This window comes from Mytilus californianus, unplaced genomic scaffold (assembly GCF_021869535.1).
Source record: "Mytilus californianus isolate M0D057914Y unplaced genomic scaffold, xbMytCali1.0.p SCAF_21, whole genome shotgun sequence".
Classification (NCBI taxonomy): domain Eukaryota; kingdom Metazoa; phylum Mollusca; class Bivalvia; order Mytilida; family Mytilidae; genus Mytilus; species Mytilus californianus.
In genome coordinates this window covers 7,538,262-7,565,420 of record NW_026262670.1, presented here as the reverse complement: position 1 = coordinate 7,565,420, position 27,159 = coordinate 7,538,262, and the positions used below count along the sequence as shown (strand labels likewise).

At 31.7% G+C, this 27,159-nt stretch overlaps 2 protein-coding genes and 1 long non-coding RNA gene across 4 annotated transcripts in view; 1 reads left to right on the top strand and 2 right to left on the bottom strand.

Annotated features, from left to right (window-relative positions):
- The window catches only part of LOC127731862 (uncharacterized), an 897,808-nt gene that overhangs the window by 503,680 nt on the left and 366,969 nt on the right, over positions 1-27,159 (bottom strand). The window lies entirely within an intron of this gene.
- On the top strand, positions 11,302-16,279 carry LOC127731890 (uncharacterized). The gene is made up of 3 exons (XR_007995891.1): positions 11,302-12,299; positions 13,945-14,097; positions 15,572-16,279. It is a non-coding gene; the product is annotated as an uncharacterized LOC127731890 (long non-coding RNA).
- On the bottom strand, positions 18,315-26,545 carry LOC127731869 (uncharacterized). The gene is made up of 4 exons (XM_052240737.1): positions 26,362-26,545; positions 25,033-25,193; positions 23,086-23,196; positions 18,315-20,245 (listed from the first exon to the last, which is right to left on the bottom strand). The coding sequence occupies exons 1-4, from the start codon at positions 26,543-26,545 to the stop codon at positions 18,827-18,829; spliced, it is 1,875 nt and encodes a 624-aa protein (XP_052096697.1). The 3' UTR covers positions 18,315-18,826.

The following is a 27,159-nucleotide window of genomic DNA, read 5'->3' as shown; positions in this document are numbered from 1 at the left end:
GTTGCTTTGACATGCAATGATTGTCACTTTATTTGAACTTGAAACAAAAGAGCTGTGTCTGCTTGAAATTGAGGAATTTAACATAGAAAGCAATGGGGCCATGAATTAGTGGTGTACTTCCTATTACAGAGAATCATCAGAAATTCAATTTTTAGAAGTTGTACCTATTCCAATGAAAATAAGTCATATTTGATGTAAGTAAACATGTTTAATCATCTTTTTTTGAAGAACAATTCTGTTTATGGGAAATTTCAGCTCTTAAATTGACATAATCAGATATTTTAGCCTTTTATGGTCACACAACATGCATGCAGTTAAGACTTGACTCCAAATTCTTATTTTTGCATTATTTGGGATTGCAATCAATAAAACATGTATATAATGACTTGTTTATGGTAAAAAAATAGCTCTTGGTCAAATAATCCTATGATTTTTCAAGTTTTATTGGTTTTCTTATGATAGCCTTTTACAATCTAGGCAATTGGTATATACTCATATAAGAATTCCAAAATCTCACTGTACATGCAATTTTGAACCAGTTTAGCAAGTTATCCAGCTGAAAAATATATAAATTGCCCTTTATAATCTATGTTGTACCACAGAAGTATGGTTTATACCAAAAATGTCCCTTTTCCAATTTGAAGAAAAAAGGGGGGACAATTTTCTCAATTATGTCTTAGGTTTGGTCTAATATATTTTTATTAAATGAACAAACTCTGGTAAATTATGACTATTGGTAAGCACATTGTTTTCCTAACAGAAATTATTAAATACAACAATGATATTGAGAATAAAATAAGTATATTGGCCATTTATAATATCCATATGCAGTTTTCTTTGAATAACCTATATGTTACTACCAGTCCAATTTGAGCTTAAAATTAGTAAAATAGTATTTGGACATAAGCTTTATGTGTTTTTTATTGCTTGAAATAGATCATAGAATGAAATAAAGTGATGCTGAAGTCAGTATAGCAAGTTTGGTTCTGTTATAGGTGTAACACCACTAATTCGGCCCGGCCAGAAAGCACATACCAGAAAGTAGTACATATTTAACACAAAATAGTTCCTACGCATGAGTGTAGCTTTCAAAATATGTAGAATATTTAGGTATTGTTGGTATCAAATGAAAGCTGAATGACTGGTGATCATTGTAGAACACTTTTTGACTTATAATTTTGAATATTAAAAAAACTGCACCAAATTTTATAAAGAGGGTACTTTTTGCCTGTATGTCAGATCTGAAGTACCTGTTTTGGTACATCCGAAGTTCCGGGAACCAGTTCTTTCTTATATGCCATTAAAGGTATGTTGATTTTTCCAGTACAAGACACCATAAAGTGTTGCTTTGACATGCAATGATTGTCACTTTATTTGAACTTGAAACAAAAGAGCTGTGTCTGCTTGAAATTGAGGAATTTAACATAGAAAGCAATGGGGCCATGAATTAGTGGTGTACTTCCTATTACAGAGAATCATCAGAAATTCAATTTTTAGAAGTTGTACCTATTCCAATGAAAATAAGTCATATTTGATGTAAGTAAACATGTTTAATCATCTTTTTTTGAAGAACAATTCTGTTTATGGGAAATTTCAGCTCTTAAATTGACATAATCAGATATTTTAGCCTTTTATGGTCACACAACATGCATGCAGTTAAGACTTGACTCCAAATTCTTATTTTTGCATTATTTGGGATTGCAATCAATAAAACATGTATATAATGACTTGTTTATGGTAAAAAAATAGCTCTTGGTCAAATAATCCTATGATTTTTCAAGTTTTATTGGTTTTCTTATGATAGCCTTTTACAATCTAGGCAATTGGTATATACTCATATAAGAATTCCAAAATCTCACTGTACATGCAATTTTGAACCAGTTTAGCAAGTTATCCAGCTGAAAAATATATAAATTGCCCTTTATAATCTATGTTGTACCACAGAAGTATGGTTTATACCAAAAATGTCCCTTTTCCAATTTGAAGAAAAAAGGGGGGACAATTTTCTCAATTATGTCTTAGGTTTGGTCTAATATATTTTTATTAAATGAACAAACTCTGGTAAATTATGACTATTGGTAAGCACATTGTTTTCCTAACAGAAATTATTAAATACAACAATGATATTGAGAATAAAATAAGTATATTGGCCATTTATAATATCCATATGCAGTTTTCTTTGAATAACCTATATGTTACTACCAGTCCAATTTGAGCTTAAAATTAGTAAAATAGTATTTGGACATAAGCTTTATGTGTTTTTTATTGCTTGAAATAGATCATAGAATGAAATAAAGTGATGCTGAAGTCAGTATAGCAAGTTTGGTTCTGTTATAGGTGTAACACCACTAATTCGGCCCGGCCAGAAAGCACATACCAGAAAGTAGTACATATTTAACACAAAATAGTTCCTACGCATGAGTGTAGCTTTCAAAATATGTAGAATATTTAGGTATTGTTGGTATCAAATGAAAGCTGAATGACTGGTGATCATTGTAGAACACTTTTTGACTTATAATTTTGAATATTAAAAAAACTGCACCAAATTTTATAAAGAGGGTACTTTTTGCCTGTATGTCAGATCTGAAGTACCTGTTTTGGTACATCCGAAGTTCCGGGAACCAGTTCTTTCTTATATGCCATTAAAGGTATGTTGATTTTTCCAGTACAAGACACCATAAAGTGTTGCTTTGACATGCAATGATTGTCACTTTATTTGAACTTGAAACAAAAGAGCTGTGTCTGCTTGAAATTGAGGAATTTAACATAGAAAGCAATGGGGCCATGAATTAGTGGTGTACTTCCTATTACAGAGAATCATCAGAAATTCAATTTTTAGAAGTTGTACCTATTCCAATGAAAATAAGTCATATTTGATGTAAGTAAACATGTTTAATCATCTTTTTTTGAAGAACAATTCTGTTTATGGGAAATTTCAGCTCTTAAATTGACATAATCAGATATTTTAGCCTTTTATGGTCACACAACATGCATGCAGTTAAGACTTGACTCCAAATTCTTATTTTTGCATTATTTGGGATTGCAATCAATAAAACATGTATATAATGACTTGTTTATGGTAAAAAAATAGCTCTTGGTCAAATAATCCTATGATTTTTCAAGTTTTATTGGTTTTCTTATGATAGCCTTTTACAATCTAGGCAATTGGTATATACTCATATAAGAATTCCAAAATCTCACTGTACATGCAATTTTGAACCAGTTTAGCAAGTTATCCAGCTGAAAAATATATAAATTGCCCTTTATAATCTATGTTGTACCACAGAAGTATGGTTTATACCAAAAATGTCCCTTTTCCAATTTGAAGAAAAAAGGGGGGACAATTTTCTCAATTATGTCTTAGGTTTGGTCTAATATATTTTTATTAAATGAACAAACTCTGGTAAATTATGACTATTGGTAAGCACATTGTTTTCCTAACAGAAATTATTAAATACAACAATGATATTGAGAATAAAATAAGTATATTGGCCATTTATAATATCCATATGCAGTTTTCTTTGAATAACCTATATGTTACTACCAGTCCAATTTGAGCTTAAAATTAGTAAAATAGTATTTGGACATAAGCTTTATGTGTTTTTTATTGCTTGAAATAGATCATAGAATGAAATAAAGTGATGCTGAAGTCAGTATAGCAAGTTTGGTTCTGTTATAGGTGTAACACCACTAATTCGGCCCGGCCAGAAAGCACATACCAGAAAGTAGTACATATTTAACACAAAATAGTTCCTACGCATGAGTGTAGCTTTCAAAATATGTAGAATATTTAGGTATTGTTGGTATCAAATGAAAGCTGAATGACTGGTGATCATTGTAGAACACTTTTTGACTTATAATTTTGAATATTAAAAAAACTGCACCAAATTTTATAAAGAGGGTACTTTTTGCCTGTATGTCAGATCTGAAGTACCTGTTTTGGTACATCCGAAGTTCCGGGAACCAGTTCTTTCTTATATGCCATTAAAGGTATGTTGATTTTTCCAGTACAAGACACCATAAAGTGTTGCTTTGACATGCAATGATTGTCACTTTATTTGAACTTGAAACAAAAGAGCTGTGTCTGCTTGAAATTGAGGAATTTAACATAGAAAGCAATGGGGCCATGAATTAGTGGTGTACTTCCTATTACAGAGAATCATCAGAAATTCAATTTTTAGAAGTTGTACCTATTCCAATGAAAATAAGTCATATTTGATGTAAGTAAACATGTTTAATCATCTTTTTTTGAAGAACAATTCTGTTTATGGGAAATTTCAGCTCTTAAATTGACATAATCAGATATTTTAGCCTTTTATGGTCACACAACATGCATGCAGTTAAGACTTGACTCCAAATTCTTATTTTTGCATTATTTGGGATTGCAATCAATAAAACATGTATATAATGACTTGTTTATGGTAAAAAAATAGCTCTTGGTCAAATAATCCTATGATTTTTCAAGTTTTATTGGTTTTCTTATGATAGCCTTTTACAATCTAGGCAATTGGTATATACTCATATAAGAATTCCAAAATCTCACTGTACATGCAATTTTGAACCAGTTTAGCAAGTTATCCAGCTGAAAAATATATAAATTGCCCTTTATAATCTATGTTGTACCACAGAAGTATGGTTTATACCAAAAATGTCCCTTTTCCAATTTGAAGAAAAAAGGGGGGACAATTTTCTCAATTATGTCTTAGGTTTGGTCTAATATATTTTTATTAAATGAACAAACTCTGGTAAATTATGACTATTGGTAAGCACATTGTTTTCCTAACAGAAATTATTAAATACAACAATGATATTGAGAATAAAATAAGTATATTGGCCATTTATAATATCCATATGCAGTTTTCTTTGAATAACCTATATGTTACTACCAGTCCAATTTGAGCTTAAAATTAGTAAAATAGTATTTGGACATAAGCTTTATGTGTTTTTTATTGCTTGAAATAGATCATAGAATGAAATAAAGTGATGCTGAAGTCAGTATAGCAAGTTTGGTTCTGTTATAGGTGTAACACCACTAATTCGGCCCGGCCAGAAAGCACATACCAGAAAGTAGTACATATTTAACACAAAATAGTTCCTACGCATGAGTGTAGCTTTCAAAATATGTAGAATATTTAGGTATTGTTGGTATCAAATGAAAGCTGAATGACTGGTGATCATTGTAGAACACTTTTTGACTTATAATTTTGAATATTAAAAAAACTGCACCAAATTTTATAAAGAGGGTACTTTTTGCCTGTATGTCAGATCTGAAGTACCTGTTTTGGTACATCCGAAGTTCCGGGAACCAGTTCTTTCTTATATGCCATTAAAGGTATGTTGATTTTTCCAGTACAAGACACCATAAAGTGTTGCTTTGACATGCAATGATTGTCACTTTATTTGAACTTGAAACAAAAGAGCTGTGTCTGCTTGAAATTGAGGAATTTAACATAGAAAGCAATGGGGCCATGAATTAGTGGTGTACTTCCTATTACAGAGAATCATCAGAAATTCAATTTTTAGAAGTTGTACCTATTCCAATGAAAATAAGTCATATTTGATGTAAGTAAACATGTTTAATCATCTTTTTTTGAAGAACAATTCTGTTTATGGGAAATTTCAGCTCTTAAATTGACATAATCAGATATTTTAGCCTTTTATGGTCACACAACATGCATGCAGTTAAGACTTGACTCCAAATTCTTATTTTTGCATTATTTGGGATTGCAATCAATAAAACATGTATATAATGACTTGTTTATGGTAAAAAAATAGCTCTTGGTCAAATAATCCTATGATTTTTCAAGTTTTATTGGTTTTCTTATGATAGCCTTTTACAATCTAGGCAATTGGTATATACTCATATAAGAATTCCAAAATCTCACTGTACATGCAATTTTGAACCAGTTTAGCAAGTTATCCAGCTGAAAAATATATAAATTGCCCTTTATAATCTATGTTGTACCACAGAAGTATGGTTTATACCAAAAATGTCCCTTTTCCAATTTGAAGAAAAAAGGGGGGACAATTTTCTCAATTATGTCTTAGGTTTGGTCTAATATATTTTTATTAAATGAACAAACTCTGGTAAATTATGACTATTGGTAAGCACATTGTTTTCCTAACAGAAATTATTAAATACAACAATGATATTGAGAATAAAATAAGTATATTGGCCATTTATAATATCCATATGCAGTTTTCTTTGAATAACCTATATGTTACTACCAGTCCAATTTGAGCTTAAAATTAGTAAAATAGTATTTGGACATAAGCTTTATGTGTTTTTTATTGCTTGAAATAGATCATAGAATGAAATAAAGTGATGCTGAAGTCAGTATAGCAAGTTTGGTTCTGTTATAGGTGTAACACCACTAATTCGGCCCGGCCAGAAAGCACATACCAGAAAGTAGTACATATTTAACACAAAATAGTTCCTATGCATGAGTGTAGCTTTCAAAATATGTAGAATATTTAGGTATTGTTGGTATCAAATGAAAGCTGAATGACTGGTGATCATTGTAGAACACTTTTTGACTTATAATTTTGAATATTAAAAAAACTGCACCAAATTTTATAAAGAGGGTACTTTTTGCCTGTATGTCAGATCTGAAGTACCTGTTTTGGTACATCCGAAGTTCCGGGAACCAGTTCTTTCTTATATGCCATTAAAGGTATGTTGATTTTTCCAGTACAAGACACCATAAAGTGTTGCTTTGACATGCAATGATTGTCACTTTATTTGAACTTGAAACAAAAGAGCTGTGTCTGCTTGAAATTGAGGAATTTAACATAGAAAGCAATGGGGCCATGAATTAGTGGTGTACTTCCTATTACAGAGAATCATCAGAAATTCAATTTTTAGAAGTTGTACCTATTCCAATGAAAATAAGTCATATTTGATGTAAGTTAACATGTTTAATCATCTTTTTTTGAAGAACAATTCTGTTTATGGGAAATTTCAGCTCTTAAATTGACATAATCAGATATTTTAGCCTTTTATGGTCACACAACATGCATGCAGTTAAGACTTGACTCCAAATTCTTATTTTTGCATTATTTGGGATTGCAATCAATAAAACATGTATATAATGACTTGTTTATGGTAAAAAAATAGCTCTTGGTCAAATAATCCTATGATTTTTCAAGTTTTATTGGTTTTCTTATGATAGCCTTTTACAATCTAGGCAATTGGTATATACTCATATAAGAATTCCAAAATCTCACTGTACATGCAATTTTGAACCAGTTTAGCAAGTTATCCAGCTGAAAAATATATAAATTGCCCTTTATAATCTATGTTGTACCACAGAAGTATGGTTTATACCAAAAATGTCCCTTTTCCAATTTGAAGAAAAAAGGGGGGACAATTTTCTCAATTATGTCTTAGGTTTGGTCTAATATATTTTTATTAAATGAACAAACTCTGGTAAATTATGACTATTGGTAAGCACATTGTTTTCCTAACAGAAATTATTAAATACAACAATGATATTGAGAATAAAATAAGTATATTGGCCATTTATAATATCCATATGCAGTTTTCTTTGAATAACCTATATGTTACTACCAGTCCAATTTGAGCTTAAAATTAGTAAAATAGTATTTGGACATAAGCTTTATGTGTTTTTTATTGCTTGAAATAGATCATAGAATGAAATAAAGTGATGCTGAAGTCAGTATAGCAAGTTTGGTTCTGTTATAGGTGTAACACCACTAATTCGGCCCGGCCAGAAAGCACATACCAGAAAGTAGTACATATTTAACACAAAATAGTTCCTACGCATGAGTGTAGCTTTCAAAATATGTAGAATATTTAGGTATTGTTGGTATCAAATGAAAGCTGAATGACTGGTGATCATTGTAGAACACTTTTTGACTTATAATTTTGAATATTAAAAAAACTGCACCAAATTTTATAAAGAGGGTACTTTTTGCCTGTATGTCAGATCTGAAGTACCTGTTTTGGTACATCCGAAGTTCCGGGAACCAGTTCTTTCTTATATGCCATTAAAGGTATGTTGATTTTTCCAGTACAAGACACCATAAAGTGTTGCTTTGACATGCAATGATTGTCACTTTATTTGAACTTGAAACAAAAGAGCTGTGTCTGCTTGAAATTGAGGAATTTAACATAGAAAGCAATGGGGCCATGAATTAGTGGTGTACTTCCTATTACAGAGAATCATCAGAAATTCAATTTTTAGAAGTTGTACCTATTCCAATGAAAATAAGTCATATTTGATGTAAGTAAACATGTTTAATCATCTTTTTTTGAAGAACAATTCTGTTTATGGGAAATTTCAGCTCTTAAATTGACATAATCAGATATTTTAGCCTTTTATGGTCACACAACATGCATGCAGTTAAGACTTGACTCCAAATTCTTATTTTTGCATTATTTGGGATTGCAATCAATAAAACATGTATATAATGACTTGTTTATGGTAAAAAAATAGCTCTTGGTCAAATAATCCTATGATTTTTCAAGTTTTATTGGTTTTCTTATGATAGCCTTTTACAATCTAGGCAATTGGTATATACTCATATAAGAATTCCAAAATCTCACTGTACATGCAATTTTGAACCAGTTTAGCAAGTTATCCAGCTGAAAAATATATAAATTGCCCTTTATAATCTATGTTGTACCACAGAAGTATGGTTTATACCAAAAATGTCCCTTTTCCAATTTGAAGAAAAAAGGGGGGACAATTTTCTCAATTATGTCTTAGGTTTGGTCTAATATATTTTTATTAAATGAACAAACTCTGGTAAATTATGACTATTGGTAAGCACATTGTTTTCCTAACAGAAATTATTAAATACAACAATGATATTGAGAATAAAATAAGTATATTGGCCATTTATAATATCCATATGCAGTTTTCTTTGAATAACCTATATGTTACTACCAGTCCAATTTGAGCTTAAAATTAGTAAAATAGTATTTGGACATAAGCTTTATGTGTTTTTTATTGCTTGAAATAGATCATAGAATGAAATAAAGTGATGCTGAAGTCAGTATAGCAAGTTTGGTTCTGTTATAGGTGTAACACCACTAATTCGGCCCGGCCAGAAAGCACATACCAGAAAGTAGTACATATTTAACACAAAATAGTTCCTACGCATGAGTGTAGCTTTCAAAATATGTAGAATATTTAGGTATTGTTGGTATCAAATGAAAGCTGAATGACTGGTGATCATTGTAGAACACTTTTTGACTTATAATTTTGAATATTAAAAAAACTGCACCAAATTTTATAAAGAGGGTACTTTTTGCCTGTATGTCAGATCTGAAGTACCTGTTTTGGTACATCCGAAGTTCCGGGAACCAGTTCTTTCTTATATGCCATTAAAGGTATGTTGATTTTTCCAGTACAAGACACCATAAAGTGTTGCTTTGACATGCAATGATTGTCACTTTATTTGAACTTGAAACAAAAGAGCTGTGTCTGCTTGAAATTGAGGAATTTAACATAGAAAGCAATGGGGCCATGAATTAGTGGTGTACTTCCTATTACAGAGAATCATCAGAAATTCAATTTTTAGAAGTTGTACCTATTCCAATGAAAATAAGTCATATTTGATGTAAGTAAACATGTTTAATCATCTTTTTTTGAAGAACAATTCTGTTTATGGGAAATTTCAGCTCTTAAATTGACATAATCAGATATTTTAGCCTTTTATGGTCACACAACATGCATGCAGTTAAAACTTGACTCCAAATTCTTATTTTTGCATTATTTGGGATTGCAATCAATAAAACATGTATATAATGACTTGTTTATGGTAAAAAAATAGCTCTTGGTCAAATAATCCTATGATTTTTCAAGTTTTATTGGTTTTCTTATGATAGCCTTTTACAATCTAGGCAATTGGTATATACTCATATAAGAATTCCAAAATCTCACTGTACATGCAATTTTGAACCAGTTTAGCAAGTTATCCAGCTGAAAAATATATAAATTGCCCTTTATAATCTATGTTGTACCACAGAAGTATGGTTTATACCAAAAATGTCCCTTTTCCAATTTGAAGAAAAAAGGGGGGACAATTTTCTCAATTATGTCTTAGGTTTGGTCTAATATATTTTTATTAAATGAACAAACTCTGGTAAATTATGACTATTGGTAAGCACATTGTTTTCCTAACAGAAATTATTAAATACAACAATGATATTGAGAATAAAATAAGTATATTGGCCATTTATAATATCCATATGCAGTTTTCTTTGAATAACCTATATGTTACTACCAGTCCAATTTGAGCTTAAAATTAGTAAAATAGTATTTGGACATAAGCTTTATGTGTTTTTTATTGCTTGAAATAGATCATAGAATGAAATAAAGTGATGCTGAAGTCAGTATAGCAAGTTTGGTTCTGTTATAGGTGTAACACCACTAATTCGGCCCGGCCAGAAAGCACATACCAGAAAGTAGTACATATTTAACACAAAATAGTTCCTACGCATGAGTGTAGCTTTCAAAATATGTAGAATATTTAGGTATTGTTGGTATCAAATGAAAGCTGAATGACTGGTGATCATTGTAGAACACTTTTTGACTTATAATTTTGAATATTAAAAAAACTGCACCAAATTTTATAAAGAGGGTACTTTTTGCCTGTATGTCAGATCTGAAGTACCTGTTTTGGTACATCCGAAGTTCCGGGAACCAGTTCTTTCTTATATGCCATTAAAGGTATGTTGATTTTTCCAGTACAAGACACCATAAAGTGTTGCTTTGACATGCAATGATTGTCACTTTATTTGAACTTGAAACAAAAGAGCTGTGTCTGCTTGAAATTGAGGAATTTAACATAGAAAGCAATGGGGCCATGAATTAGTGGTGTACTTCCTATTACAGAGAATCATCAGAAATTCAATTTTTAGAAGTTGTACCTATTCCAATGAAAATAAGTCATATTTGATGTAAGTAAACATGTTTAATCATCTTTTTTTGAAGAACAATTCTGTTTATGGGAAATTTCAGCTCTTAAATTGACATAATCAGATATTTTAGCCTTTTATGGTCACACAACATGCATGCAGTTAAGACTTGACTCCAAATTCTTATTTTTGCATTATTTGGGATTGCAATCAATAAAACATGTATATAATGACTTGTTTATGGTAAAAAAATAGCTCTTGGTCAAATAATCCTATGATTTTTCAAGTTTTATTGGTTTTCTTATGATAGCCTTTTACAATCTAGGCAATTGGTACAGTCCCTGTAACGTAAAAGTTAACACTTTTTTCGTTCGGGAATCGTACGTATATCGTACGGTCATCGTTCGTATAGCATTCGGGTATCGCCCGTACAACGTTCGTTTAGCGTTCGTACAACGTTCGGTCGTCGTCCGTACATCATTCGTTAAGCGTATGGTATATGGTATCGTTTAGCGTATGGTATATGGTATCGTACGTTTAGCGTATGTTATATGGTATCGTTTAGCGTATGGTATATGGTATCGTTTAGCGTATGGTATATGGTATCCTAAGCGTATGGTCATTATCGTTTAGCGTATGGTATATGGTATCGTTTAGCGTATGGTATGTGGTATCGTTCAGCGTATGGCATACTTGTCGTTTTATTAGCGCATGGTTTATGGTATCGTTTAGCGTATATGGTGTAGCGTTTCGTTTAAGGTACTTTGTGGTAATTGGTTGTATTAGTAAAACCAAATATACCGCTCTTCATTGTGAAGATTCGTTGTCAAACAAAATGAGGCTTTCACTGAACGTAAGACATCAAATTCTTCATTACAAAGCTCAAGGTTTATCCTGTCTTAACATTAAATGTGCTCTTGAGAAATGTCATGGTGTGAAAACAAGCCGGGTGTCAGTTTGGAAGTTTATAAAGAAATTTACGGAAACTGGAAGCATCCATGACAAAAGTCGAAAGGTAGATAACCGATTGAAAATAAGACCAGTGCACAGACGTTTAATAGACTTTTGGTTGAAAGAAAATAGTGAAATGAACTCGACAGCTATTCGTCAAAAACTGTTGTATCATTTTAAAATTAACATTTCAAAAAGTTACGTGTGTCAAATAAGACGTTCACTTGGATGGAGAACTCAGAGATGCAAATATTGCCAACTTATCAGTCATGTTAACCGACGAAAACGGGTGGACTACGCACTGTGGGCTCTAAGAACTAGAGAAACTTTTCTAAATGTGATCTTCGTTGACGAGTCATCAGTAGAAATGAGTGCTGATGGGAAACTATATTTCTACAAACCAACATATGGCATGCAATACATTGAAGCCAGAAGACAGAAACCAAAACATGCATATAAGGTAACAATAATATATTTCTCCTGTCTAAAGCTACTGATAATACTTAATCTAAAAATAAGGAGATTTGGTATACTATATTAACAGAGAAATATAATTATAAATAGATTATCGTTGGTTATCTAAACGAGATTGATTTTCTTGCTTGAGCCGGTAAATCCTGGTCCATCCTGCCAGAATTAGGGGTATATACTTTAATTCAGTCAAGGACCCACAAAGTCGTCGGTGTGCTCTAGTGTAATTTTTAAAAAACAACTCATTTTTTAGTAATGCCCTTGACTGTCTATCATTCTTACTGTTGTCAATGGTTGTATTCTATATTGCAACAAACTCACTTGTGATCCATTGTAATCTCTTTCAACTACAATGTAAGATGAACTTTATAATGTTATAGAATAGTGTTTGTAAGTCGTTAACTTTATTGTTCAAAAGCACTTTATACCTATATGAGCCAATGGCATGAATGGCTAATAAAACATTAGGCCAAACAAAAAAGTATACCATATACATGTGTGTTTACTGTCACATACTGATGAAAAAAATAGGGTAGGTAGGTAGGGATTTTTTTTTATTTTCATTTTTTTTTTACATTGAGCATGTTGAGTCTATGGCATTTGTATGGGAGCAACATTCATTGACATTGTGACTTTAACCATTGTTAACAGTGCTTAATCAAAAATGGCCCAAAAAACTTTTGGGTAGGGGATAAAGATTAGGGTAGGTAGGGGTACAGTAAACACACATACTTTTTTGTTTTGCCTTATACATGTATGATATACAGCATGTACAGTATATATATATATATACACAAATCTAAATTGAAAACAACGTTCACCCTATGATTGCGTTGGATAAAAACTGCAATTTTTATACGTGTGCATGCAAAACAAATTTCTTGTTAGAGGGGTCTAAATACAGCACAAACAACATTTTCCAAAAGACCAAAAAAGTGAAAAAGTATATTTTAACAAAACGCAATTGACTAACAGGTCAATATGTATAGATTATAACATGCCCTTTTCCATATTGGCCCTGGTATCATCCCGAGACTCCCATATCGGCCTCTGCTTTAGCCGAGGGCCAATATGGGTCGAGGGATGATACCAGGGCCAATATGGAAAAGACATATTATAATCTATTTATCACATATCTAAGTGCTGCAGAAAAGAGAAAAAATTTCAATTATAACAATTTAATGAAATATAACAGGTAAAATCTTAAAAATTTTATCACAAAAGTTTTATCACATTTTCAAATTTAGTTTTTATCATTTACTCCATAGAAATTTATTGTCACATTTCCACTTATTTCGGAATTTGGAATTAGGGCAGATTTGCTCTACAAAGTCTGCCGTATCGCTTTCCTCCACTGCGATGAAACGAGAACCGTCATTGTTCGCCATTGTCGTTAAGGACGTAATGACGTCACGTCATTTGGAATCAGGGCACAATAACCATTAACATGATTAACCTCTTTTTTGCCCTGGGCAATTTTGAGGTTATTACATATGCAAAACCCAACGTATTCGTAACAAATATGTGATAAATATATATATATATATATATAAAACATGTTGTACAAAATGTATATTCAAAACATGTTAAAGTTAAGCTGCCAATCTATACGTTTTCGTTTACTTTCATTTTAGGTCCATGTTTGGGCTGGAATCAGCTATAGAGGACGTACACACATTTGTATATTTAATGGTATTATGGATTCTGTAATTTAACAGCATATTTTAAAAGACAATTTTCTTCCATTTGTTAATAGTGTATTTCCAGATGGATATAGATTATATCAGGTAATTACTTTTAACATGTTTAAATATGTCACAAAATTTACAGTTTAAATACATGAAAAATGGGACATCAGAAATGATACATCATGACATCATAAGTGTTTGTATACATTTTGTATGTCAGGACTTGTTGTATTCAGGGGGAATCCAGCCTTTAAAAAGGGATGGGGGATCCCAACCCAGGATAAAGAGAGGGGTTTCAATCACATGTCCAAATTCAAATGAATTGATTGTCCAAAAAAAGGGGGTTCCAACCCCTGAACATGCTGAACTTACCCTCGATTCTTCATTTGTTGTTTTGTATTTGTCAGATATTTTTTTATATTATTTTTTTTATTAAATGTTTACTTTCATATTAGATATAAGATTAAGAAGATGTGGTATGAGTGACCAGCATGACCGGATTGACCCAACTCTACATCTAAGTCACAATTTCTAAAAGTAAACCATTATAGGTCAAAGTATGGTCTTCAACACACAGCATTGGCTCGGCAAGCTATAAAGGGCCCAAAAAATTACTAGTACATGTATAAAACATCCTAACGGGAAAGCCAACTGTCTAATTTATATAAAAAATAAGAAACGAGAAACACTTTTAAACAACATCAACAAACAACAATCACTGAACATCATGAACATCAGGTTCCTGACTTAGGACATGTGCAAACATATGCAGTGAGTTTAAATCTTTAAATAAGTACTAACCTTCACCCTTACCTGAAACAATAGTGAAACATCACAACATATAAAGACACACTATAAAATATCAATTGAAATGGCTTAACTAAATCAAAAGACATGTTAACACAAACAAGAGAATATACACTGAACTAATAAATTTGATCTATGACACGATGTACAATGTAAAAACAAAATCAATAAAAATATGCGGTGAGATGTTAAACGATTTTAGAAAGACAACCATAACCTTGAACAAAATGCTACCAAAAAGAATAATGTTTAAATTTCACGAAACATTTTGGGCAATATTTGACCATCAGTGTCCCATACATTATAAAGATTAAGATGGATGCTAAGTGAACAGATCATACAAGTATTATTTTTTTCATAAAATGGTTGAAGTTGTTGAAGTGTATGGACAAGTATGTTCCATATTATCATGATTATGTTACACATACTCCTATCTCAACCAAATTATCAATTATGTGTAAGCTAAAATGTGAATAGTGTACTGTAAATTCAGAAATTATTGCATGTTTTTATTAATGCGAATAATGCGACTTGGTGATGATCGCAATAATAAGAACTCGCATTCTGAAATCTGATACATAAATCTGTATGCAGATTTTCCTGAAATCGCAATAAATAATTTCACATTTTTGGCCATTTTTCTAAAGTTGCAATAATAAATGCACGCAATAATTTCTGAGTTTACAGTATTCTAATTGAATTTTAACATATTTGTACATGTTGTTGTTTCAAAATTTTATTCATAAAAAAAAAAATCACATTTCAGGATAATGACAGCAAACATTGCAGTAAATCAACTAAGGCATGGATGACTGATAATCATATGATTGACAATGTTATGAAGACACCAGCTTCTTCGCCAGATTTAAACCCAATAGAGAATGTGTGGTCTTCTATGAAGCAATACCTTCAGAATGTAGCTAAGCCAAGAAAACGTGATGAACTTGTCAATGGAATAGTGGACTTTTGGGAAGGACTCAGTGCTAATCAGTGTGGAAAATATATTGACCATATACATAGAGTTATACCTCATGTCATCCTAAATGAAGGCGGACCTACAATGTTTTAAATGATATTTGAAAGAGAGGCTGCTGATGTGCTGTTTACATTTGCAGCAACTTCTGGTTTTACATGCTTTACATACTGTCAATTGATTGTCCTATACGTTTACAAGACATTCTTCAAGTTTGTTCATAGGATGAAGCCATAATAAAAGTTAACAGTTATCAAAATCTTCATTATTTGGAATTTGCTAGTTTTGAAAAGGAGTATAATTGGTATATATTACATCTGCCTTATTTAAATTTCAAAGAAGAAACATTTCAATTGACATATATACATTTTTTGGAAGTACAATACTTTTCAATGTGATGATGAGTCTCAGAGTATCCTGGTTTGTAATTGGTCTTTTAGCCATGTCTGTTTCTGTAATGTCCAATATTAAAAAAGCTTGTGAAAATCAATAAATACATGAAATACTCTTCATACTTAATTTTTCATTTGTATACACATGATACATGACGGTTGAACTACCGTCTGCATGGAGATCATTTTAACCTTTATTCTGTTCATGAGACTGTGGTTGAGGTTCATATTTTGACGAGTAACTCTTTTACATATACCTATGGGGGATGTATTGCTAATAGATACCTTATGTTTCTTCATATGATACAACACATTTTATGGAATATTTTAGTCAGTATTAAGCCCAAGTATTTATTTCTATGTACGATTTAAACTTCACATGTAAAAGAGAAGTGAAGGATACCAAAAGGACATTCAAACTTGAAAATAAACTGAAAAAGCCATGGCCAAAAAAGAAAAGACAAACAAACAACAATACACAAAACACAAAATAGAAAACTAAAGATTTAGCAACACGAACTCCACTCTAATACAAAAATAGATCATTGTGACAGCAATCTGACAACTATCAGAATAAAAGAGCAAAAGTATGTAATCAACTAGGAACTATATACATGATATAATAACAGGTGTATTAAGATTTAAATTGTAAGAACTTGAGACTAACACATTATATAATAAGAATAATAGCCAATGCCTGTTACGAATTGATACAAAAATAAATATTATAACTATATTCACTTCTGAATTAGACTCATAGTATTGTGTATGTGCCTAGTCCCAAGTCAAGGCCCTGCAGTTCAGGGTCATTTGTTACTGTTCATATTTGTTTATCATTTGTTGTTTAGTCTACTGGTATATTAGTCCATTGGTTATCTTGTTTAAATGTATTATGTCAGGGCTAATTATTGATGTGTGGTTTATATAAGAGTTTGACTCATTTTTGTCTTGCCTTGACAGAGTCAAAAAGCAAGACATTGGTATGCTGTTATTGGCGTTGACGGCAGCGGCGTCAACAATGTATTAGATTGTGATTAGGTCTAGTTCATTGTGAAACACTAGTGGTAGGTCAATGATATTTGGTATGCGGTTGTATTTGGATTGGCACATTTCATTACCATGGAGATTATTTGGCCCCACCCCCCTCAGTCAAGGTCTATTGACTTTGAAACTTTTCATAGTTTACATGTATTAGTTTGTGATTAGGTCAATTTATGGGGAACCACTAGTGGTATGTCAATAATATGTGGTATGCAGTTGTATAAGCATTGGCATATCTCATTTCCATGGAGATTATTTGGCTCCGCCTCCTTAGTCATGGTCTATAGACTTTGAAAATTTTGCTAAGTTAACATGTATTAGTTTGTGATTAGGTCAGTATAAGGGGAACCATTATTGGTAGGCCAATGTTAATTGGTGTACAGTTGTATAAGCATTTGCACATCTCATTTCCATGGAGAATATTTGGCCCCGTCCCTTCAGTCATGGTCTATTTACTTTGATACTTTTGCTTACTTTACATGTATTAGTTTGTGATTAGATCAGTTTAAGATGAACTGCAAATGTTAAGTCAATGATATTTGGTATGCAAATTTATTGGCATTTGCAAGTATCGTTTCCATGGAGATTATATAGCCCCACCCCTGTTCATGGTTCATTGACTTTGAAACTTTTACACAGTTTACAAGTTAATGTTTGTGTTTAGGTTTGTTTAAAGGGAACGACTTATAATAAGTCAATGGTATTTGGTATGCAGTTGTATTAGCATTGGCACATCTCATTCCATGGAGATTGTTTAGCCATGTACCTTCAGTCATGGTTCATCGACTTTGAATATTTGCATAACTTACATGTTAAAGTATTGCTAATTTAATTTCAACATTTGCATTATCAAAATTACAAAAAGGCGAGACATATCTCTGTGATAAAAGTTTATTGAATGTGGTATGATGAGTGTAGCATGTGTGTTCATATCTAATTCATAAGCCCTGTGTTATGTGAACCAAATAAACAAACAACAAATATCACAGACAAAAGAAACCCTTCCACATCATGAGCATAGGGTTTGTAGTCTTGTTCATAGCAAATATTGCTGAGTCAGATATTTCTTTTGTACATTTAGGACAATAAATTTAAGAGCTGAATAAGTTAAAAATAATTTATTTGTAGTCATATATACATGTATCTAATAATTTATATCACTTTTAGACAAACAAAATAAATTAAAACATTCATCAAAAAGAATTTAGTGCATATTGATAGCATTATCTGATTTACTTAATCATGTTACATTGTGTTAATGTACTTCATTAAAATACCAACAATTTCACAAAATATTAATAAACACATCTCTATATACACATGATACATGGTATATACATTCATTACACTCGTTTATAAATCACAGTCACCTTGGTCACTTCAACATGCTTTTATATCACGTTTAGACAAACAAAACAAATTAAAACCTCATCAAAAATAATCTTGTTCATATTGCTAGCATTATCAGATTTACTTTCATTAAAATACAAATTTCACAAAATAGTAATAAACACATCTCTCTCTATATATATATATACACTCATTACATTCAATTGTAAATCACAGTCACTTCAAATTAACATGTTCAATCTCACAATTTTGTTAACATGTAACACTATCGTTCTGAACGGAAGTTACGGATTCCAGTGTTTATACCTGTTATGCAGGTTTGAAGATTCTCTTGACCATAAGTGTCAATAATGGCATGTTCTATGGCATGGCGACGTCTTGGTGACAATGGGATTTTTCCTTTGTTACCCCAGAAGTTTCTGCCAATAATTTCTTGTGGTGAAAAAAGCATCTTCACAAGGTTCCAACCAAAGTTCCTCGGTGATACAGAGTCACTCATTACTGTGCGCACTTTGTCAGGTTTAATCCGAACCTCTGTGTCTGCAAGAGCAAGTAGCAAATCAGCTGGACTTACAACTTCTAACAGTGCTCCACTAAAACATTGGGTAATTGTCTTTGTTTTACGCCATGATACCTCTTTGCTAGGTCTACTGTTAGACAAGTTCGAAATTGAAATTGGTGATGTTTCAACAAGTGGCAGTATGGTTGTAGGAAGTGGTGTTAATGATGATGTTCCTGTTAAAGACTGCATCTGGCTAATTGAGACTGTGGTAGGAGATATGTCTGTTGATACAACAGTTTCTGATGCTGATGGTTGCATGGATTGTGTTGTAATAAGTGTAGTTGGTGCAACAGTTTGACTGGCTAAAGATTGTATGGCTTGTAACGTAGAAGACAAAACATCATCGGATCTAAAGGTTGTTGGTTGTGTTGATTGTTTGGCAATCTGTCTAGGTCTAGTAAAGGTGGGCATAGATGTTTCTTCATCTGATGATAGCGCTTCTAGAGCTGGCGGAGATAATATGTCACTCGAGACTGCTGGCCGATCAATTGACTCTGTTTGCTGTTTTGCCTCTTCAGATGATGGGTACTTAATAATGTACTTAATTATACTTTGTTGATCTGGCTCATTGTTATCTAATAGATCAGGTATGCTGTTTGTTAGGTTGAGAATATCGCTGATATTTCCATCATTCTGTCTTCTTAGTATTTGGAGTATGGCGTTTTGTGTGTTTAACAGTTCTTCTAACTTTTTTTCAATGGTGCAATTTATAGGTGTTGACTCTGGCATGTCTGTGGTCTGTGTAGACATTTCATGGCTTCCTTTCCTGAGCTGACTAAAAATGACAGAAGGTTGTGTCTGTGTCGGGGTGGTTGCATACAGTTTATCATGTTTATTGGAGTCAGATGGTATTTCTGGTGTTGTGGTGTTAGATTTTGGTTGTTCTTTCATGGCTTGTGAATAGTAAGAAAGAAATTCCTGTGTGTTGGTAAAGAGCAGAACATCCTCTGTTTGTATAAATGCAGATGTATGACTTTTACTTTCTACTTGGTTTGTTAATATATCTGTTTGGTCGACTGTCAAGTCTTCAGTGAAACATGGTTTTCTCTTTGGTTCAATAACTTCACCAGGTGTTTCACCACTTCCTTGGTACAAAACCGTTATTTTTCTTCCATTTGTGCCCTGAAAAAAATATAACTGATTAGTTATTGATTAAATTATAATGAAATATAACTGATTTGTTATACTAAAATAATATACCTGAAAAAAATTTAACTGAATATTTATAATAAAATAAAATTTTCACACTGTCAACAAGGACCAGTCTCTATAGTCTATAATATTACATACTTCATTAATACTCTTTAATCTGATTATTTTCCTCATATATATAGATTCAAAAATGGGCAAAAATAATTTAGATGTTTTCTCTAAAAATTATCTCCAAATTTGTAAATTTTCAACCAAAATAATTTTCTTTTGACATTTTAAACGTCATAAATGTTTCACAATATTTCAGATTTTTTTGAAACAAAAACAATCCTTTAAATACCATTATGTCTACCCCCATTTTCACTAAAATTCAAATTTGACACAAGAAATCAATTAACAGTACAGTAACAAGATATCAATTTTGAAATCTTGTGTAAAATGAATGGGGAATGTGTCAATGGGACACAGATGATGCCCCAGCTTGCATATCATATTAAAGTTATGAAGGGACATAACTGAAAAACGGAATAAGTGACACTATTTGAACTTGATCTGAGTTTTGTGGTAATAAATATTGTATGCAAGTTTCATAATATTTTGTTACGACAAACTTAAATTTATCAAGAATGGAAACAAAAAATTCAACATGTTTTTCCATTTGTTAAGGGCATAACTCTAGAACAGTTTAAATGACACCACTAAAATTCAAACATGATCTGTATTTTGTGGTTATAAGTTTCATAATATTTGGTTGAGTCAAACTAAAGTGAGAGAACAGAAGCGAGCAATTCAGTAGTGTTTTAAATTGTAGAACAGTTTAAGTTACACAACCAAAATTCAAACTTGATCTGTTTTTTGTGGTAATTAGCATTTTGTATAAGTTTCATAATATTTGGGTGAGGCAAAGAGTGAAATAATGGACTTGAAATATTCAGCATTTTTTCCATTTGTAAAGGGGTATAACTCTTGAACTATTAAAGTGACACCATCAAAATCAAAGTTAATCTGTGTTTTGTGGTAAGCAGCATTGAGAATAAGTTTCATTATATTTGGTTGAGACAAACTAAAGTGAAAGAATAGAAGTAAAAAATTCAGCAATTTTAGTAATAAATATGGTTTTTACCACAAAACATTACAATTCCATACTTAGCCTAAACATGCTAAATGGGGGCTTTAATCATGCTCTTTCAAATACTTATGTCTAAATTGTCAGGATTGTACAGATAAAGATCACTGTTGCATTTTAAAACAAACTTCATTATATAATGTTTTTGTAGAAATTAGACGAGATACTCCTTCAAACTACATTTGTATGCTTTAAGAAAATAATAAAATGCTTTGCCATGCACAGCCTGATACGACTGCATAGGTCCAACCCTGAACAGTTGGGGCATATTTGGACACCATGTTCAAGCTTGACACTATCTGAATTTGGATTGTGATCAAATTTTTGACATAATATAGGTTTCTGACACAAAATAAAAGTAATCCAAGATCTTAATAAAATGCTCTGCTGGGTGCAGCTTGATACGACCGCAGAGGTCGAACCCTGAACAGTTGGGGCAAGTATGGACACAACATTCAAGCTTGATACAGCTCTGAATTTGGATTTTGATTAAATAATGACCCCTTGGACCTCAATGTAGACCAATTTGAAAACGGGACCAAAAATTAAGAATCTAAATACACGGTTAGATTCAGCATATCAAAGAACCCCAATATTTTAATTTTTGATGAAATCAAACCATATCATTATTATTTGCTTTTATATATAAATCAAAAATATCCAACTTAAAATGGAAAATTTTTTTTAGAACAAAAAAATGAAAAAAAAAATCCCCGCCCCCCCAATTTTTTAACCCCCTTATGATTCATACACTTACACACAAGTTATTGTCATGAAACTAGAAAAATGCTTGTTTTTTGCCCCTTTTTTGCCCCCTAATTCCTAAAATTTTGAGGCAATTACCCCCAAAATCAATCCCAGCATTCCCTTTGTGATATGGAACCTTGTGGTACAATATCAGAGAGATCCATACACTAACACACAAGTTATTGTCTGATAGTTACAAAAATGCTTATTTTTGGCCCCTTGTTCCTTAACTGTTGGAACCATAACCCCCAAAATCAATCCCAACCTTCCTTTTGTGGTGTTGAACCTTATGGTAAAATTTCATAGAGATCCATTCACTTAAACTAAAGTTATTGTGCAAAAACCAATGTGTCTTCGGACGACAACTACGCCAATGTCATACCAATATACAACCGACAAAAAAAATTCCGGTTGTATAAAAATCTATTGCGCAATACTGTGCAATTGAAGATTTCTTCTTGAAACTTTTCAAAAAAATATTTGAAGTAAAAATATGGAAAAGTAGAATAATAATGCTAATTGTGGCCTAGTCTGGTAAAATTTGTCTCAGTTGTTTCAGGAGAAGACTTTTGTAAAAGTACATGATATAACATAACTTTGTTGTCAAAATTTAATCATATTCTTTTTTTTTTATGTTATCATAAAAGATACTACCATAATTGTGCTTTATAATTAAAAAAAAAATGTTTCAAAATTAAATATTATTCAAGTAAAAATCTTAACTAATAATTTCCAGTTAATAAACCCTATTCAGACATCTGATCTACCTTAAATTATATTTTAATATTTTAATATTTATCATCTGTTTAATTTGTTTCTTTTTTTCTTCATTTGGTTAGATTTTTGCTAACAGTTATCCACCTTGTTGACCTTTGATTCCTTTTTGGCAAGCCCTTGAAATGAAAATCAATTCTATTTTTGATGGTAGTTAACTTACCTCTTTTGTTTTTGGAGATAACCGTCTAATTTTAGTTGGTCTAGTATCTTCATTGTCTGAATCTGCTTCATGACTTGCAGCTGCTGGCTCTTCAGGTCTTACAACTGGTATCTGCAAAAAATGTAATTAATATATATATATATTTGTAATAACATGAAACAAGTACGTGTAGAACTAAGATCAAGGTTATCAAAATTCCAAATACTCTAACCCCAGAGTGAATATTTGTGGACGCCGGCTCTGACAACCCAATTTAGGATCACTATGTCTCGCTATTGCAACAAAAGTCGCAGGCTCAACAAAAATCACAACTCTATACCTGAAAGTTAAGTTACGGTAGATAGATATATTTTCTCTGAGACAAGTTCATTTGTGAATGATGAATAATTGACAGGGAATTCAACCTCCCCATAATAACTATTATACTGTAGTGATATTATTATTTGTTATCAGTTATATTCATATTTGTATAATAGCTATATAAAATGTTCATATATTTGAATACCATTCTACTGTACTCTTCTAATGATAGTTCAGTGCAAGTGTGTGGTGGACACTTTTCTGTTATATTTTGTTTTTCTAATAGATTGGATTTGAGTAGGCATTCGTATTTTCCAGCATTTGTTACAAATTGTTCTTAAGATATTCTTCCGCATGTGTTAACACAACTTTTCGGTATTATTGATTTGTTAGATGATATATATATTTCTCACAACAGAACATTTTCATATCATTTATCTCTGTTTTTAAAAGTTACTTTCAAGAATATTTATCGATAAAATTTGTATATAACAAGCAATAAGGAATGTTATTTTGCACACGATAATATCTGCACAATTATAACAGTCAAAAACGAATGTCACATGGGTAGAAATGTCTGTGGCAACAATACACCAGAATGCTCTCATGGTCATCCAATGTAAAAACAAAAGAGACAACGACAGACGACAACCGGTGCCAAGCGATGGCATAAGCTCACATGGGTCCCTTCGGACCCCAGTGAGCTAAAAAATGTGTTGATTATGAAGGAGACGGATAGCTGCTTAACATTCAGTGGTAAATAACACCCCTATTCAGGATGCACATTCATTATATGCCTTTCCTTAATCTGGAACAAGTAGTTCAGTGGTTGTTTCTGGTTCATGACTGTCATGTTATATTTGTTTTTAATAAATTGTTTTGTTATATATTAATGTTGTAAGGTATTTGGTTTAATAAGTGTCACATCTTTCCTGCTGTGCCTTTGACAGCAAATTATATGGTATGGGTTTTTCTCATTATTGAAGGCTGTACATGTACATTCAATTGCTTACATTTGCTTCATTTGGACTCTGGTGGATAGTTTTCTCAATGGCAATAATACCACAACCCTTATTTGTACATATTTCAAAGTGATACGAATATGAATCCTTAGAACCTTTGAATTAGACCAACACTCAGCTGTATGTTTAATTTGCAAATCAACAAATACCCTGTCACATCTGATCTGTATTTCTATTGGATACTTTTTTGCTTTGTATCAAATATGATTTTTATAGTTTGTTTTTATGTTTTACTGAAAAATACACCACTGTCCCAAGTTAGGGGGAGAGTTTGGTGCATTTCATTCATTGTTTTGTACATAAATCAGGTCAATCTATTGATTAATTCCTTATAATCATTTTGATGCCTTCTATCAATGTCTATTGCTTATTATATGTTAAAGGTTTCGTTTATTGCTGAAAGTGATACTGCGACCTATATAGTATTTGTTACCTTTTATGTCATTTGGTCTCTGGTGGAGAGTTTACTCATTAGCAATCATACTACATCTTCTTATTTTTATATTTCTCTTAATTTGACTTGTATAAATGTATAACACATATGTCATCTTTTTTTTTTTAAAGAAACTACAACCATGACAACAGGCTGCCACTAAATATCAGCCCTCAAAGTGTTATAACTTACTTGTTCAGTAGTGTTGTCAGTTTCTTCAGGCCAGATCTTTAGATAACCACCGTACAAGTTCTGATTGGAATCATGTCTTATGTCTTGTTCTTTTTGAATGGAAATGGCTCTGTGAGAATTCAACCAGTTGCTTTCAAAATTATTCAGCACTGATTTAGTATCTGAAAATTTAATAAAACATTATTTAATCAAACATTCAAGAATAAATAGAATGTAAGAAAACAAAAAATATTAGAGTTTATAAATGTGATCACAAGTGCCACCACTAACAAGGTATCGAAAGGTAACCATGGTAACCAAAATTCAAAATTGATGTGACATGAAATTTATATATATATATATATATATATATATATATAAATATCATTGTGCTTAAACCTAAAAAATATTTGTCAGGCAGAACTTTCAGCAAAACCATGAAGTTCAAATTTGCAATAAATTTCTAGTTGCATGTACATTTGTCTAATGTCAGGAACTTCTCTTGGGTCAAGTCTAGGAGAACATAATTATTTATTAGTTGTAACTGATTTAAACAATTTGTCCTTATGTTGTGATGTAACACCACTCTCCTAGCATGCCTAGGTTAGTGTGAGGGTAAAGCTCACAAACATGTTAAACTCCACACGATTTTGTATGTGTCTGTCACAAATCAGATGGTAGTCGTTAGTTCATATCTGGTCTACATGTATTTTTTCCTTAATTGTTCTGTTTTAATTAAGCTGTTGGTTTCACCCTTTTCATATCAGGACTATTACAGCATACTACATGGTATGGTTTTTTTTCTTTGTCGAAGGCTGTGTGTTGGCTTATCATTGCTTTATATATCTAAGTCAATTGAACTAGTGATAGTGGATGGTAGTCTGATTAGCAGTCATACAACTCGAGGTGACGTTGTTTCTAAGCTTGTAAACCGGGTAAAAAGGGTTAAAGTTTGATCTATTTACATCTTGTGATGGTTATTAATATCTTATATGCAATGAAATGTTATGCGATATTTTCACTTAAGTCATGTTAGTACTGGACAGGATAAAACTTTACCTGGGTCATTTTTAGTATTTCTTTATTTAAATCAAAGATAAAAACTGCACAATTTTTTTTTGAAAAATTCCAATTTAACAAAGACTACTACTAGGGGAAAAATAATGGCAGTATTACTCCTTTAAACAAAATCATTAGTGTGAACGCTGAAAATGTTTTAATAGATTATGGACCACAGTGTCAGGGAATTTGAAAAAAAAGATGATGCTAGCTGACTGATGATTGAAAAACTCATAATGTGCCTACCAATTGTTTTCTGTGATGAAAAATTTGAATTTTAATAATAATTACCTGCTAACTCTAACACTTCAGCAAGAAAAACACCCTTTCCAAAGACACATTTTACTTGGTCTGCTTTGCTGACAAGGTTGACATCACTTATGTTGGAACCATCTAACTTTTTCAACTTTTTAGTCTCACAAACAGTAGTAAAGCCATCATGGTCAAACAACAGGAGGGTCCACTTTAATGACATTTCTGGAAGAAAATGAATATAACATATAAAAATTGAAAAATTAGATTTAAAATTCAAAATGACAATTTTATTTTCTTTTCCAATATCACATAATATAACTTATTGACAAGCAAGTTCTGGTAAATGCTTCGAACTTGATCTATATTTTATGGTTATAAGCATTGTGTTAACGTTTCATAACATTTGTTTGAGGCTAACTAAAGTTAGAGAACAGAAACAAAATAAATGTGGATAGTGTCCACATGTGGACACAGATGATGCCCCCGCTTTCATGGCATATATTTATAAAGGAACATAACTGAAGAACGGTAAAAGTGACGCTACCCAAATTTGAACTTGATCTGAGTTTTGTGGTAATAAGTATTGTGTGTATGTCTCATAACATTTGGTTGAGCATGTTGAGGCTAACTTAAGTAGAGAACAGAAACTAAAAATTCAGCAATTTTTTTTTTGTAAACACACATAACTCTAGAACGGTTGTGTATAAGTTTATAACATTTAGTTGAGACAAACTAAAGTAAGAGAATGGAAACGAAAAATTCAACAATTTTTATGTTTATAAAGGGACATAACTCAAGAATGGCAAAAGTGTTCTCACCAAATTTCGTACTTAA

Coding starts and splice junctions, on each gene's coding strand:
- LOC127731869 (XM_052240737.1), bottom strand. CDS start 26,545: ATGTCATTAAAGTGGACCCTCCTGTTGTTTGACCATGATGGCTTTACT. Junction 25,194..26,361: donor TGAAGTGTTAGAGTTAGCAG/GTAATTATTATT, acceptor TTAAATTTTCAG/ATACTAAATCAGTGCTGAAT. Junction 20,246..23,085: donor TATCTCCAAAAACAAAAGAG/GTAAGTTAACTA, acceptor TATTTTTTTCAG/GGCACAAATGGAAGAAAAAT.